The 14,691-nt window shown below is 41.2% G+C and overlaps 1 protein-coding gene across 7 annotated transcripts in view; it reads left to right on the top strand.

The window, feature by feature from the left end:
• Positions 1 to 14,691, top strand: part of gab1 (GRB2-associated binding protein 1) — a 214,673-nt gene that overhangs the window by 153,216 nt on the left and 46,766 nt on the right. For 5 of the 7 annotated variants that reach the window (XM_072256162.1, XM_072256161.1, XM_072256164.1 and 2 more), the window contains exon 4: positions 13,320 to 13,406. The exons of the other annotated variants lie outside the window; for them this stretch is intronic. In XM_072256162.1, the coding sequence (XP_072112263.1) occupies positions 13,320 to 13,406 (87 nt within the window). The remainder of the gene's footprint in view (positions 1 to 13,319; positions 13,407 to 14,691) is intronic. 7 annotated transcript variants of the gene reach the window in all.

Below are 14,691 nucleotides of genomic sequence, written 5' to 3'. Positions count from 1 at the left end.
AATTGGAATCAAGTTCTTGTGGAAATTAAAGCTTCTTAAATCCGCTTGATCTAATTCTGTCATACCAGCAAATGGCATTTTCATCTGAAATATGTAAGCATATAAATCAAAACCAGATGTTAGCATGCCCACACAACACTTCCTCATGGTTTTCATTCCAGTCCATATCTGTCCATAAATGAACAGACTTGTGCCAGCTGGGCTTGCAAAATCAATAAAGCGGATTAGAAGTGAAAACAGGAAAAAAATTCAGATGTTAAGTTGAGGTTTAATTGTGATTCAACCATACATGAATACCCATTCGAAACAGAGTTACTCCTGGGTTAAGGTGCAAAACCTAGTACCAACAGTCACTCACAGCACAAAGTACATACAGTACGTACAAGATGACAGTAAAATAGTCATACAAAACAAATATAGTCCAAGTTCCTGAGTACATGAATGTTGCAGCAGTCTGCAGTCGAACTCAATGTATTATCTTCTGCTGAATGAACACCAGAGGCAACACTGACTCCAGTGTGTATGGCACGTCACATTGTCTCCAGAACTCCGGAGGAGCATACCTATTAATGTTTTGTAACTCCAAAACGTAAAACTAATTGAAAGATAAAACATGGAGTGGGAATATTTTGTTCTTTATTTTAGTGAGGTATGCACTTATGACATGATGGCAAATGCTATTCATGTACTTTTGCATATAACCTGTGATGAATTATTTAAATGAAGAATGTTTAATTCAGCAATATGTGTATAAAATTGCTGAAATATTAAGTACATCACACTCCTTCCTGCTTAGTTATAAACTCCAACTCAACAGAGAATGTATCTCAACTCAAATATGTAACGTGCTCTCCTGTCAGCATAGTAAATCTTAAATTGTCCCATTCAGGTCTAAACATTTAATTGTTGTGGAGGATTTCTTACTCTAGTGGGATAATGCCATTCCTGATGAGGGGTTATTCTGCTCAGCAGGTGAGGCCTCCTCCATGACAGTTGTACGAGTTGACTCTGGGGCTGCAGGAAGTGATTCTGACAGCTCTGGACACCTTTCTTCTCGAACAATTGATCTATATATGTCATCTCTAAACTACAGTTATAAACTCCACTGTGTGGGAGAGTGGCCCAGTTCTGTCCTTAATCTTTCCAAATACCCACCTTTGGTCACTGTGCAGTCCCTCACCAGGACTGCTTGTACAAGAGTGAAAAATCAAACTTCCTTGTTTGAGAAGCCCTCAATTTGTCCTGTATGCTCCTTCTGAGATTGGGTTTGAGGAGATCCGAGTTTGAGCACAAGGGGCGACCCAGGAACAGCATAGCAGGTGAGTTGTTGGTCATGGAGCGTGCTGCATTGCAAAATGGAAGAAGGAAATTGGCAAGCTTCTGATTCAGTGTCAGTGTAGTCTGCTGACCTTGGCCACTGTGCATTCTCTGGACTCCGGATAGACCTTTCCACCAAGCATTTGTGTCGCTGACTAAGTGTTCTGGAACACCAGTCCTTGTGGGGGGTGGGGGTGGGGGAGAGTTTGTCAGCACATCAACAGTGTGCGAGGCTGTAGTGGAGGCTATTGGGAGCACTTCTGGCCACTTTGTAGCTACAAACACTACCACCAACAAATTTGTCCCCATGAATGATCTGGCAAAATCCACATGAATCCTTTGCCAGGACAATGCGGGGCATCCTCAGGGATGAAGAGGTACTGCTCTTAGCATCTTCTGCTTGTCTTGGCATCCTGAACAGTGCATAGCAAGTTGCTCGATTGGCTGGTCTATCCCAGGCCACCAGACAAAGCTTCAAGCCGACGCTTTCATTTTCACCACGCCCAGTTGGCCAGCACTTTAGCTCTCGACTTGGAATGTACTACAACTCTCAATCCCCACATAAGGCAACCCTGGTCAAGGGCATGTTCATCCCAACGCTGGTGAAAATAGGGAAACTAGAATTTCTGCTGCACATTCCAGCCATTTTGAGTGGCCAAGTAGACATGAGACAGTCTGGGTTTTTTCTGGTTTCCTTTTGGATCATCTCTGCCACACTAAAGAAACTTCCAATTTGCATCAGGGAGAATACGCCAAGAGGAGTGCCCTCTTTTGTAAATGTTTCAGGTGTTTCCTTTTCTAAGGGTTAACAGGAGAATCCATCACCATTTCCATGATTAGTTGTCCTCTTGAATTTGATCTTGTAATTGTGTCTTCCAAGAAGTGGAGATATCTTTGCATTTGTGCTGCTGCTGGTAGTGGAACACCCTTCCGTGGATTTAAAATAGACACAAGTGGCTGATGATTGAGGGTAAACCCTCTCCAATATAAATACTGGTCACAATGTTTTACACCCAGTCCAGAATCAAGGTCTCTGTCAATCTGTGTATAATTTTTCTCTGCAACTTTAAGGGAAGATGATGCAAAGGCTATGGGACGTTCACTTCCATCACTCATAACGTGATATGACAGCACCTATACTATAAGGCGAGTTGTCACTAGCAAACTTCACTAAACAATGTGAATCATAATATGTGAGTACAGTGTTTGACGTCACTATTTCCTTTGTCTTTTGGAAAGCCACGTCACTCTGCTTTGTCCATTGTCATTTCTTCCCAATCTGCAGTAAAGAGTTCCAGGGGTGGAGCACAGTAGCCAGGATTGGCAAGAACTTGTTACACTGTAGTAGTTGACAAATTCTAAAAAGGACTGCAACTGTAACATGTCCTTTGGCCTTGGACCAGCCACCATGGCGTGAATTTTTTCAGCACACGTGTAATACTTGTGTGTCACTAGTGTTGCCACAGTAAGTGATACTTGGTTTAAAGAATTCACATTTGTTGCATCGTGCTCTGAACCCATAATCCTCTAATATTTTTAAGACTGTTTTGAGTTTTGGGAGATGTTCTCTGTCATCCAGGTAACACTGAGCGCCTGGGCAGCCTCGCATCACCTGGTCCGTAGCTTTCCGCCAGAGTGTAGGCACAAAAATAAGCCTATTAGTGATGAAGACCTTTGTAGGTGTTTGTGGTGAGGATCACTTTGGACCCATCTCCATCTCCATCTGTAGGTAGGCCTCAGCTAAGTGCTCTTTGCAGGAGAGTTTCCCTCCAGAAATATTTGCAAAGATATCCCCTGTTCTGGGCAGAGGATATCGATCTGCTTTCAGTACTGGGTCGATGGTGACCTTAAAATCAGCACAGGTACTGACAGATCCATTCTTCCTGGCTACTGGGATCACTGATGTTGTCTGTGGGCTCGACTCTACCTTGGAAAGAATTCCTTCAGCCTCTCTGCAATCTAGCTCACTGGCTACTTTATCATGGATCGAATGAGGAACCTGATGGGCTATGTAAAACTTGGCTGTGGCATTTTCATTTAACACTATTTTAGCCTTGATATGTTTGAGCTTTCCCATGCCATCCTTGAACATAGCTGTGGCATCATCCAGTGCCTTAGTTCGCTTTCAGTTGACTCTTTTGCAATGGATGTGGCATGCAAATGCTGGATGAATCTCCAGTCAAGTTGTAGTTGTCTCAGCCACTCACATCCCCAAAATGCTGGCCCTCCTGTTTTCACCACATACAAGAGCAATGTGGCTTGTTTGTTGTTGTATTTCACTGTCATAAGTATCATTCCCACCGGTGTTATCTTTTATCCAATATGTTCTTAGTTGGATATCTGCAGGCTTCCATTCAGAATCTTTGAAATGTTATTCAAACTCATTCTGTGGAATGTCCAATTCCATTTTAATTAATTTACCGTTCATTTCTGGTGTAAGCCATATTGCTTGTCTATTGTTTTCACATTGTAAATCTAAAGGCTACTCCATGTGCCTTTAGATGTGTAGTCTGTGCACTTTAGACTGTGCAGTCCATTTATTTTCGTCTGTCCAATATGCTGTTTGTACGTGTCCTACTTTGTTGCATTTTCTGTGAGTTTCAGCTTTAAACCTGCATTGTATGTGAGCCCCAATCACAATGGTAACGCAGTTTGTTCGGCCAGATTGTTTCCTGTTCAGACATTGCAATTTTGTTCACACATTGCAATTTTGTTCACACTCGCTTTCATTCCTGACTGCAACTCAATTAAAAAATGTATTACTGTTATCACCCAGTACTCACTGTTTATGAACCTGTAAATTTCATCTCCTTTCTGACTATCTCTGACCCTCTTCCAAAGAGACACATGCTTTTTTATTAACTCAATCATTTGTCTCCTCTTACGGTGAAAGCATGCTGCTCTTTTTTTAAAACTTGAATGTCTCTCTCCACTTCAACATGTAAGTATCATCGTGGGTTCATTTTAACATTCTTCCTTGCCACTGTTATATTTTGTAACTCCAAAACAAAAAACTAATTGGAAGTAATAAACACGGAGCCAGGAATAACGTGTCTACTTTATTAATTACTTCAGTGAAGCATGTACTAATGACATGGTGACGTGATGATGCCTGCCATTTATGTACTTTTACGTATAACCTGCAATGGATTATTTAAGCAAAAAAAGAATGTTTAATAAAACTATATATTTACAATATTACTCAATTACTACTGAAGTATTAAATACACAACAGTACTGACACCCTCCCACCCCACCCCACCCCTGCCCCCCCCAGCGGCCGAAAACAGGTGATACCTCAGTTTAAGGCCTGGACCTCACCGCGACTGAGGCCGTACAGCCCCACCCTCACTACTGCTTGCCCCCACCGCTACTAACAAATCAGTGAGTCGGACTTGCATCATTTCACATTAGCAATGTGGAACAGGGTCTTGCGATCACAAGGAAAGTGACCAAGATGATCACTCGCTGTTAGACTGCACCCCTTCTTTGCTCACTGTATCTCCAATGCAGGCAGCAGCTCAATCTGCACCAAGTCCAGCTCCTTCGGTTTCTCTGCCAACAAGCAACTTGCTGATGAGGTGGACCTCCAATACTTTAAGTTTTTGACGTCCAGCAGGGTCTTAGGATCGTAAAAAAAAAACATTTAAAAGACCATAAAACCTTTGGCTGGCTCTGCAGAAGCTGTAGTGTTGGAGAGTGCCACCATCTTACCAGAAGGCTCATTAGAAATGTAAAATGAAAAGAAAACGCTGGAAGCTTTCAGCAAGCCAGGGACCTTCTGTGGGAAGAGAAATAATGTTAACATTTCAGTTAATCATGGTGGCTGATCATGCTTCCTGCTGGGCAGACCCATTATAATGTCATTTAGCAGTCCAGCTCCAATAGAGGTTATAGGTCCCTGGATAAGTGATACTCTGGCCTTTCCCAGAATCCTTGCCTCTGTCTGTGACTCCTGGAGTGTGATTTGGTGTAGGAGTGAACTGCCCATAGTATTTGGCCAAAATACCAACCAGCAACTGACCCCCATTAGTTTTTTTTTAAATGCCTACTGTACCTGCTGGTGATTGGCATGGAAACCTTGATGAATTCCTCAGTTAGGACCTTTACTGGGGTAAGTATAAAGTCACTCCAAATAAGGCCAGAGTCAAGATACAGTACGTGGGAAAATTTCTGTCATTCAATTTTAAAAAAAGGAAGTGATGCCCGGAGGCAGTTAATGACAGCTCTTGTGACCTTGTTGATATGCTAATGATGGTTGAGGGATATAGGATGTGATATTTAGTTAGAAGTATGATCGGCTCACCAGTGTTTCCTGACTGGTGATTGTTACAGCCTCAGTTACAGATGAGCAGCAGGCAGGCCCTGGGTCAAATGATTTAGCAGCTAATACTGGTTAAATAAATGGAGAACAAAATAAACATGCGCACACATTGGGAGCTGAGACAGAAGAGTAGAATTTGGAGAAGGAATGTGGGAGAGAGACTCAGGAGTCAAGTAGCGAGAGCAGTCCTTGAGCAGAGTGTGGCAGCTGCTTCAAATAAATAATGAAGAAGACAGTCGAGGTCATTTAGGTCAGGGTGGAGTGAATTGGCACTTGACAGACAGCACACGGAGAGCAAGTTAAACATAGGGAGATATGAAAGATTGGGCTAAATGACATGAGACAGCTAGGATGCGTATATGTGCTTTTACAAACTCTCCAGTGCAGTACGGAGAGTAAAAAGATGTTTAAAAATTTAGCTACTGTCACAGGTTTGCATCACTAATTCACAATATTGTAAGTCTCCATCTCCAGGGCTCATTTTGAAAATATTTTTTGAAATATGAGAGAAAAGAAATTTTAACCACAAATAATAGATTGATTGTTACTCTAGGAAAATTTATTGGGCATATAATTTTAAAGTGATAAGATTAACATCTTATTTTAAAAAAAAGAGCAGGGAGTGTTGATTAATTAGTAATATTATTCTAAGAGAGGATATTCCCTAGTTGTAGCTAGGGTCACATGCAGATAATCTGAAATGAAATTATAAGAAGTGTTTGGTGAAGTGAAGAATACCCTGAGTGCTTTTGAAATCAGGAGGTAAGTAGCATTCTGTAGATGCAGTGGGTGGAGAACAGTGCAGGAAAGTTAGAACAAATTTATTCTTCCTCTTGTACTTTTAATAAGTATTTTGCAGGCAATTTAATGTTTTGAATTGACTTATAAAAGTGAAACAGCTTACTGATCATCAGCCAATTTATTAGTGTGAGGTTTCTAATTACATTAGTAAGATAAATAGCTAATTAATCTGTGACTCATAGCTTTGATGAGCAGAAAATCCCAGGGCAATAAATATTGCTCTTGTTCCTCTTGCGAGTGCGGGAAAATATCTGTGGTTCAACAGACAAGCAATGATCTTGTGAAAGGCTCTCAATAAATCAGTGCTCTTTCTTTGCAGCACTGATACATATTGAAGTTACGGAGCTGGGCTGTCACTAGGCAACGGCTGGTGCCCCTCCCTGGTTGGGCCTTGTGTAAAGATGAAGGATGGCAGCTGCTTGACCCTCGAGCAACAACCTGCCTTACTTCATTCAGTATGACGGAATGAAACCCACATTGAAATTAATTAGGCAAAACACTGGTGTGTCAGTGAAAGTTGGCAAGACAATGATATGTTTAAGGACAAGTTGAAGCACCTGAGGAAATTTATTTGTTAAGATGCAAATTGTTATCTTACCACCAGTCACGTCTTCCCCTCCCAACCCTTTCCTGCTTTTCCTAGGGACTGTGTCTCCCTGATCTGCTCATCTCTCCCCCTCCCTGGGCACCTCCGCCCTCACCACCATCCAGACTCGGAAGCAGCACCCAGGTGAGGTGGAGACTCGTCGGCACCTCCTTTAGCTTCATTGGTGGCATTCAGTACTCTGAATGGGCCCTTGTGTCATCATTGGGACCAGCTAAACTAAACAATGTCCCTCTAGGGCCAAGGTGCAAAACACAGTACATACAGTCGCACACAGCACACATAGTTAACGATAGCACAGAGTCCCAAAGTGATATTGGCACAAGTCCCTGAGTGGCATGGGCTGAAAATTGATGGTGCATGGATGTTGCAGTAGGGCTTGAATGCTATCACCTCTTACAGAGTATCATCAAACACCATTGGTGACAACAGGGCTTCGTTTCCAGATGACCTCAATGTCTTCTATGCTTGTTTTGGATGTCAGAACAAGGAGGAACCATCACCATCTCCCACTGTCCCCACAAATCCTGTGATTTCTGTCTCTGAGGCCAACGTGCAAGCATCCTTCAGGAGGGTAAACCTACAAAAGGCATCCGACCTAGGCAGGGTACCTGGCCAAATACAAAGTACCCACTCTGAGCAACTGGCTGGAGCGTTCACTGAGATCTCTAACCTCTGGCTTCGGCAGTGTGAGTTACCAGCCTGCTTCTAGCAGGCTTCACTTGTGTACCAGTGCCTAAGGCTACGTCCGCACTAGACCGGATAAATCCGTAACCGAAGCTTTTTCTCTTCATTTTGACCCTCCGTCCACACTGAAACGGCGTTTTCCTCCCCGGAAAATGGAGCTTTTCTAAAGCACTCCCCAGTGTGTGTAAATCTGAAAACGCTGGTTGGGCGGTGTAGTGTGTATGGGGTAACGGGAGCTTTTTAAAACCGCTGTCATGACGTGCCAGAACAGCGCGGCGTTTCATTGTTTTCTTGAACGCAGCCTCCAATACCACAACAACAAAGGTGAACGGCTTCATGCGCCTGTTGTTTACTTTATTGTCTACGTTAATAGCTGCTTTTTCCAGCGGAGGTTTTCTTTGTATTCCTCGAAGACATTGTTGAAAACTTTCTTTCACTATTAATGGAGATAGCACAACGCTGCCGCGGAAACAGAAATAGTATACCGTTTCCTCTTCGCTTGTTTTCTGTAGATGTGTCCTGCACATGCCCAGTAGGAAGAGATCGCCCAAATACCCGTTTTAATGTGGACAGAGGTATTTTCAAAAATGCCTGATGTGGACGCCTATCGTTTTTACGCAAAACTGGCATTTTCAAAATTATCCAGTCTAGTGTGAACGTAGCCTAAGAAGAAGGTGGTACCTGCCCAATGACTACCATCCAGTAGCACTTGCATCCACAGTAATGAAGTGCTTTGAGAGGTTGGTGATGAAACATATCAACTCCTTCCTGGGCAGCAATTTGGATATGCTTCAATGTGCCCACCAGAGCAACAGGTCCACAGCAGATGGGTCTTCACTCAACCCGGGAACATCTTGACAGCAAAGATGCATGTATCAGGATGCTCTTATTGACTACAAGTTGGCATTCAATACTATCATCCCCTCAAAGCTTCTCAGTAAGCTTCAAGACCCTGGCCTCAATACCTCCTTGTGCAACTGGATCCTCAATTTCCTCACTTGCAGAGCCCAGCCATTTCAGATTGGCAACAACATTCCTTCCACGGTTTCCATCAGCACAGGTGCACCACAAGGCTGTGAGCTTACCCCCCCCCCCCACCCCGCTCTACTGGCTTTACATTTATGACTGTGGCTAAGCACAGCTCCAATGCCATGTTCAAGTTTGCTGATGACACCACTGTTGAAGGCTGAATCAAAGGTGATGATGATTCAGCATCTTGAGGGAAACTGAAAATCTGGCTGAGTGTTGCCACGACAACAACCTCTTAATGTCAGCATATCCAAGGAGCTGATTATTGACTTTGGGAGGAGGTCTATGAGCTAGCCTTCACCAGAGGATCAGAGGTGGAGGGGGTCAGCAACTTTCAATTCCTCAGTGTTATCATTTCAGAAGACCTGTCCTGGGCCCAGCAATTTAGGGCAATTAGGAAGAAAGCAGGGCAAATGTAGATTCTAGAGATTTGTGATGGAGTATATATTGACTGGCTGCATCAAAGCCTGGTATGGAAATGTCAATGCCTCTGAACAGAAAATCCCACAAGATGTAGTGGACACGGCCCAGTCCATCATGGGTAAAGCCCTCCTAACCATTGAGCACATCTACATGAAGTGCTTTCACAGAAAAGTAACATCCGTCATCAGGGACCCCTACCACCTAGGTCATACTCTCTTTTCACTGCTATCATCAGGAAGAAGATACAAGAGCTTCAGGACTTGCACCTCCAGGTTCAGGAGCAGTTACTACCCCTCAACTATCGGGCTATTGAACCAAAGGGGTTAACTTCACTCAACTTCACCTGCCCCATCATTGAAATGTTACCACAATCTATGAACTCACTTTCAAGAACTCTTCATCTCATATTCTCAATTTTTATTGCTTGTTTATTATCATTTTTTTTCCTTTTTGTATTTTGCACACTGGCTGATTCCCCAGTTGGCGCAGTCTTTCATTGGTTCTATTATGGTTATTATTCTATTATGGGTTTATGAAAATGCAAGAAAATGAATCTCAGGGTTGTAACTGGTGCCATACAAAGTGTATATGAACCTTGAATTCTATCCTGGAGCCACGTTTCTGCAAGAACAAGCATGCAGTTGGGTCAGCAAGAGATGAAGACAGTCCAGCTTGGCTCTCACTGGCAGCCACAGACAAAAGGCAAATCAGCTTGTCTTCCTGGAGAGCCAGCACGCAGGGGCCGACCCCCAACCCAACACAGATTCCATTGTGCCCCCTCGCCTCTTCTCTTCCACGCCACCTCCGAGGTGAGGGATGGGGCAAGAGCTGACAAGCAATAAATGGATACAGGTGAAGGGGAGTGTTCAGATCCTATGTGCCGATCATCCCGTCCGCCTGTATCCAGCCTGCGTTCCACCAGCAGCTTGTTCCTTTTGGTTCCAGATTCTAACATCTACAGTCTCTTATGTAACTTGTACATAGGAATATTCGCTGTGGAATCTTGTTTTTACACAGGTTTTAAACTTTTATTTTGGAATTGCCTTCTGATGGGTTATATTATCTTTTGAGACATGAGAAATCAAAATATTGGAGCATAAGTAAGCCATTTAACCCTGCTTTGTGAGACCAATGTATCCTTCGATTACAATACCAATTTTGGTGTCATGGTTTTTTTTCTGGTGAACTCTTGGATAATAAAACTTCAGAATTATACTGAAATCCTCAGAATCAATACCTTTCATGATAATTATACTGCTTTATTTTGAATCATTTACTGCTTAATGCTTGGAACTAATGTCTCAAAAGATAATTTAGCAATCCATCTTTATTGAGTTGGCACACAAATTTCAGCATGTGATGGAGCAATTTGGTTCAAAACTACTAAATCAACCAAAATTACCAATATCAAAAGTATTACATTTATTATTTCCAGATTTTTCCCCTGAATGTGCTCATCTTCTATTTCAGCACAGCCTGAAATTTCCACAAGGGGAAAAAAATTCTTCTTGTGCAACTGCAAGTATTTTCTTCCTTTACTACAAGAAAATTCAGGACCCCTGCACAAGCTGTCTTAAACAAGTCTTCCATTTCCATGCTCTTCCAAACCACAATCCAACTTTAAACTCATCCGGAGGTGCCGAGTGAGCGATGTTTTCCGTACAGTTTCCCAGCTGTTAATGGTGGGGGCGTCTGCCATTAATTGTGCACTGAGTTAAACCTAGTTCAGAAAAGCTGTTACTGTTACTTCAGTCTGGAGGAGGTAGACAGGTTTCGTGTGTTTTATTTTGGATTAATTTGATACATTTGAATGTTTAGTCATTTACATTTTAATAATTTTATTATGTTTAATTTTAATAGCTTTTGAATGTTGATGCACGTAAAAGTGGCTTAGAAACTTTGAAAGTTGTTTGACAGCTGATGCGGCTGAGGTGGGAGAGAGGAATGGCAAAGTGTTGAACTGGGATTTATAACTGGATGGCCCTATGATGCACAGGACCTTGCAAGTGAGTTTGGAGTTAGTATGGTTTACTTATTGTAGTAAGGAATACAGTGTAGAATAGGCCCTTCCAGCCTTTTGAGCCTTGTCGCCCAGCAACCCGCGATTTAACCCTAGCCTGATCACAGGGCAATACACAATGACCCATTAACCTACTAACTGGTACTCCTTTCGACAGCGGAAGGAAACTGGGGGACCAGGAAAAAACCCTCGCGCGCCAGTGGGAGAGCTTGCAAACTTTCAGGTGACTTCCAAATTGACATCCCAAATCCGACTCCCTGAGCTGTAATAGCTTCGCTGTAACCACTATGTTACTGTGGTTGAAGAGGTCCTTGTCAGGAAATGAACTCAAGGCAAGATTAAATTTAGCAACTCCAAGAAAACTGAAGGCCTCACTTCCGTAACCATTTCTCAGGCACCATAAAATGAGGCCCCATCTCTGAGCTGTCCTTACGGCCTTTGATAGCTGCTCATATTTTTAATACGTTACTGATCAAGAAAAGTGGAAAAACATAAAGCATTTTTAAAGAATGTATGAATTAAATAAATTGAAATGCATTTAAATTGAAAACTCTTAGTAAGAATTTAGGAAAATTCTTGCTTTTTAAATGAAAATGGGTGAATCCATTCAATCCATTGAGCCTTTCATTTCATCTTAAGATGTTGAACAACCTCTGGACTCAGTGATGAATCCGGGAACGAAGCAAAAGGTCAATAGTTGGACAATGTGATGAGAAACTAGGGATTCCTTTGATAATTGAGCTGGCATGACCTATAAGCCCAATACTTCATGCTGATTGTTTATGATTTGATTTTTAGATATTACATGTTAAATTCTGTCTAAATTATCACACAAACATAATGCTTTTTGTAGCAAAGTTATCATTTGATAATCCTCTGTCATCAGCAACATTAGTGATATTGCTTGTATTAACTGCGAAGTTTGAACTTTACAGGGATATTTTCATTCTCCTCAATGTGTCATTTTTCATGTGCTTTGGGGGAAATAACATAATGAAGTCCTATACTAAGTATGTATTGTATGCTTCATGAACCCCCAAGTTGTGTGGTACCTCCAATTTAAGAATAACTCGCCTCCTATTTTGTTTTACCAGGAAAATGATCTCTACAAGATGTAATAAAATCAAAATAATTTGTACCAAATAATTTGTCAGGCAGTTGCACAGGGCAAATCATATCATTCCCAGTGTGACTTTTATCCACTCTTGGGAATATCCTTGCCCTATTTGTACCATAATCAAGATTGATAATTCCAGAATTTGTTCTTTATTTGCTAAAGTTGAGAAGTTTTACTGTGGCTCCATACCTCCTTGGACACCAGTCAAAGCTGCTGCACAAAGTGTTACCACAGGTTCCTTATGGGTACATCTCAAGGGGCTTTCTGTAAAACAATACTCAGCAAATCCCCTATATTTTGGTGGATCATCTCATCAAAGATCAAATTGAGAAGATAGAGATACTGTAGAATTCACAGCAGTGTGTTGGTTTACTTTCTACGTGTTCTTTTCAACATCTCTGTATCTATCATGGGAATTCAAATCTAAACCGAGGCATTGAAGACTGAAAATTATTTTGAGGCCAGAAGCTTTCTTGTAAATTATTACATTTTGTTGCAAAAAATTAATTCTAAATGTTTCCACAATAAAAATAAGAGAATAACATCTCCAAAACAATTTGATTTCTAGGTGTATCTTTGCTTTTTTTTTATCCATTTAAAAAAGAACTTTAAACCTTGCAAATGTCTGACCTTTGCATTTTATTAGGCACTTATACTTGAAGGGAAATGGTAGTAAAGATGACCTACTGAAACATAGCCAGTACTTAACCAAGTTAATAGTATGTATGATCATTTGAAACCAGCCATTCATAATCTTTGTGCCTAAGTTGATATATGTCACTGAACTATATAGAAAATTGATGCCAATTGTAATGATACGAAAATATTGCAGATTGCCTGGATTTTGAAATGCACTACAGCACTTCAATAAAAGATGGCACTTCCATGCGGGCAAATGTTTCTTTGTGTTTAATTAAGTTTTTATGACACTCAGCTCTATAATATTGCCAAGCTTTTGTCATGTTGTCATCTTCCATTTGCTTTGTTTGTGAATTAGTCATGCATCATCATTTGCCACAGAAGAAGGGGACGAGTATCTTTTGCTGGAAGATTTTGAGAGCAAAAAGCAACCATTTCACATTCAGTGAGTTTTAATATGCCATTGGTGGATTTATAATGAAAACATGGGCTCTTCTGCAGTTCTTAGTATTTGAGAGTTGACTTGTGTGACAGAATTGGTTTGGCTTTCCATTCTGCAAATAGCACTGTTGCCACTGCTTGAATCTAACCATAATATATCAGCTTCCAACTAACTCTGTGAAGCTTCAATAATGGAATTTATGGGAGGTGGCAAGTTGTGGGCTTCTTGCTTGGTGAATCTTGAATCATTATTGTAGTTTGCATGATGGTACTTGTTTCTTAATCAAGCGCTCTGCAATGCAGACCCTCGGACAATTGTCATGTGCTCCTTCCAATCGTATTTGTTAAACTCAATTGCAATCTGCATTGATCCTGATTTGAATATTTTAGTTGGTAAGCATGGCAAAATTAAATGTGAAGTGTGTCTTAATGATGCATCTTGATTGAGGTGATGCTCTACGATGAGGTATTAAGTGGATTAACTTTTGACAAAATTCCTTATGCACCCTTTATCATCGTTAATCATAGTTGGAAATTCATATAAATATCCATATATAAATAACGTATCTGAAAAGCATACGTAATGTGCACCCAGAGGGAGAGAAGACCTTCACCAGAGAACAAATCAGTGAAAATTCAGAAGAAGTAGGTCCTGAAAGGCTGGAAGTTAGAGGTGAAAGTGGTGCATTGTGTTGTGAATATTAAAATACATTTGAAAATGGATTTGTTCAAGAACTCACATAAAAATTGCTGGTGAACGCAGCATCTATAGGAAGAGGTACAGTCGACATTTCAGAAGGGTTTCAACCCGAAACATCGACTGTACCTCTTCCTAGAGAAGCTGCCTGGCCTGCTGCATTCACCAGCAATTTTTATGTGAGTTCTTGAAATTCCAGCATCTGCAGATTTCCTCGTGTTTGCGTTATTCAAGAGCTGCTGTTTATGAAGCGAAAGGCTCTGAGATGACAGAACTTGGTAACAATACCAGTGTCTATCTATTGTATATATTTATGCTGTTGTTAGTATCTTGATCTTGCTATGCCAACATTGTTAACACATTATCCATTTGATTTAAGGGATCTTGTTTTTCCTGCGACTTCAGTTACATGCTACATCATGAAGATTGTGTACCAAATGTTGCAGAACTTTTAGATTCACCACCAAATTCCTCTTGGAGTGGATTGAAACACGAGCTAAACAGTACTACAGATATTGAAATTTTTTTTAAATGCTAACAAAAAATACAGCATTGGGTTGAGGGGAACATGGTTGGAATGTCGTCGAATTAG

This window comes from Mobula birostris, chromosome 4 (genome assembly GCF_030028105.1).
Source record: "Mobula birostris isolate sMobBir1 chromosome 4, sMobBir1.hap1, whole genome shotgun sequence".
NCBI lineage: Eukaryota > Metazoa > Chordata > Chondrichthyes > Myliobatiformes > Myliobatidae > Mobula > Mobula birostris.
Note: the sequence above shows the minus strand (reverse complement) of the source record. Positions and strands in the feature narration are given on the sequence as shown.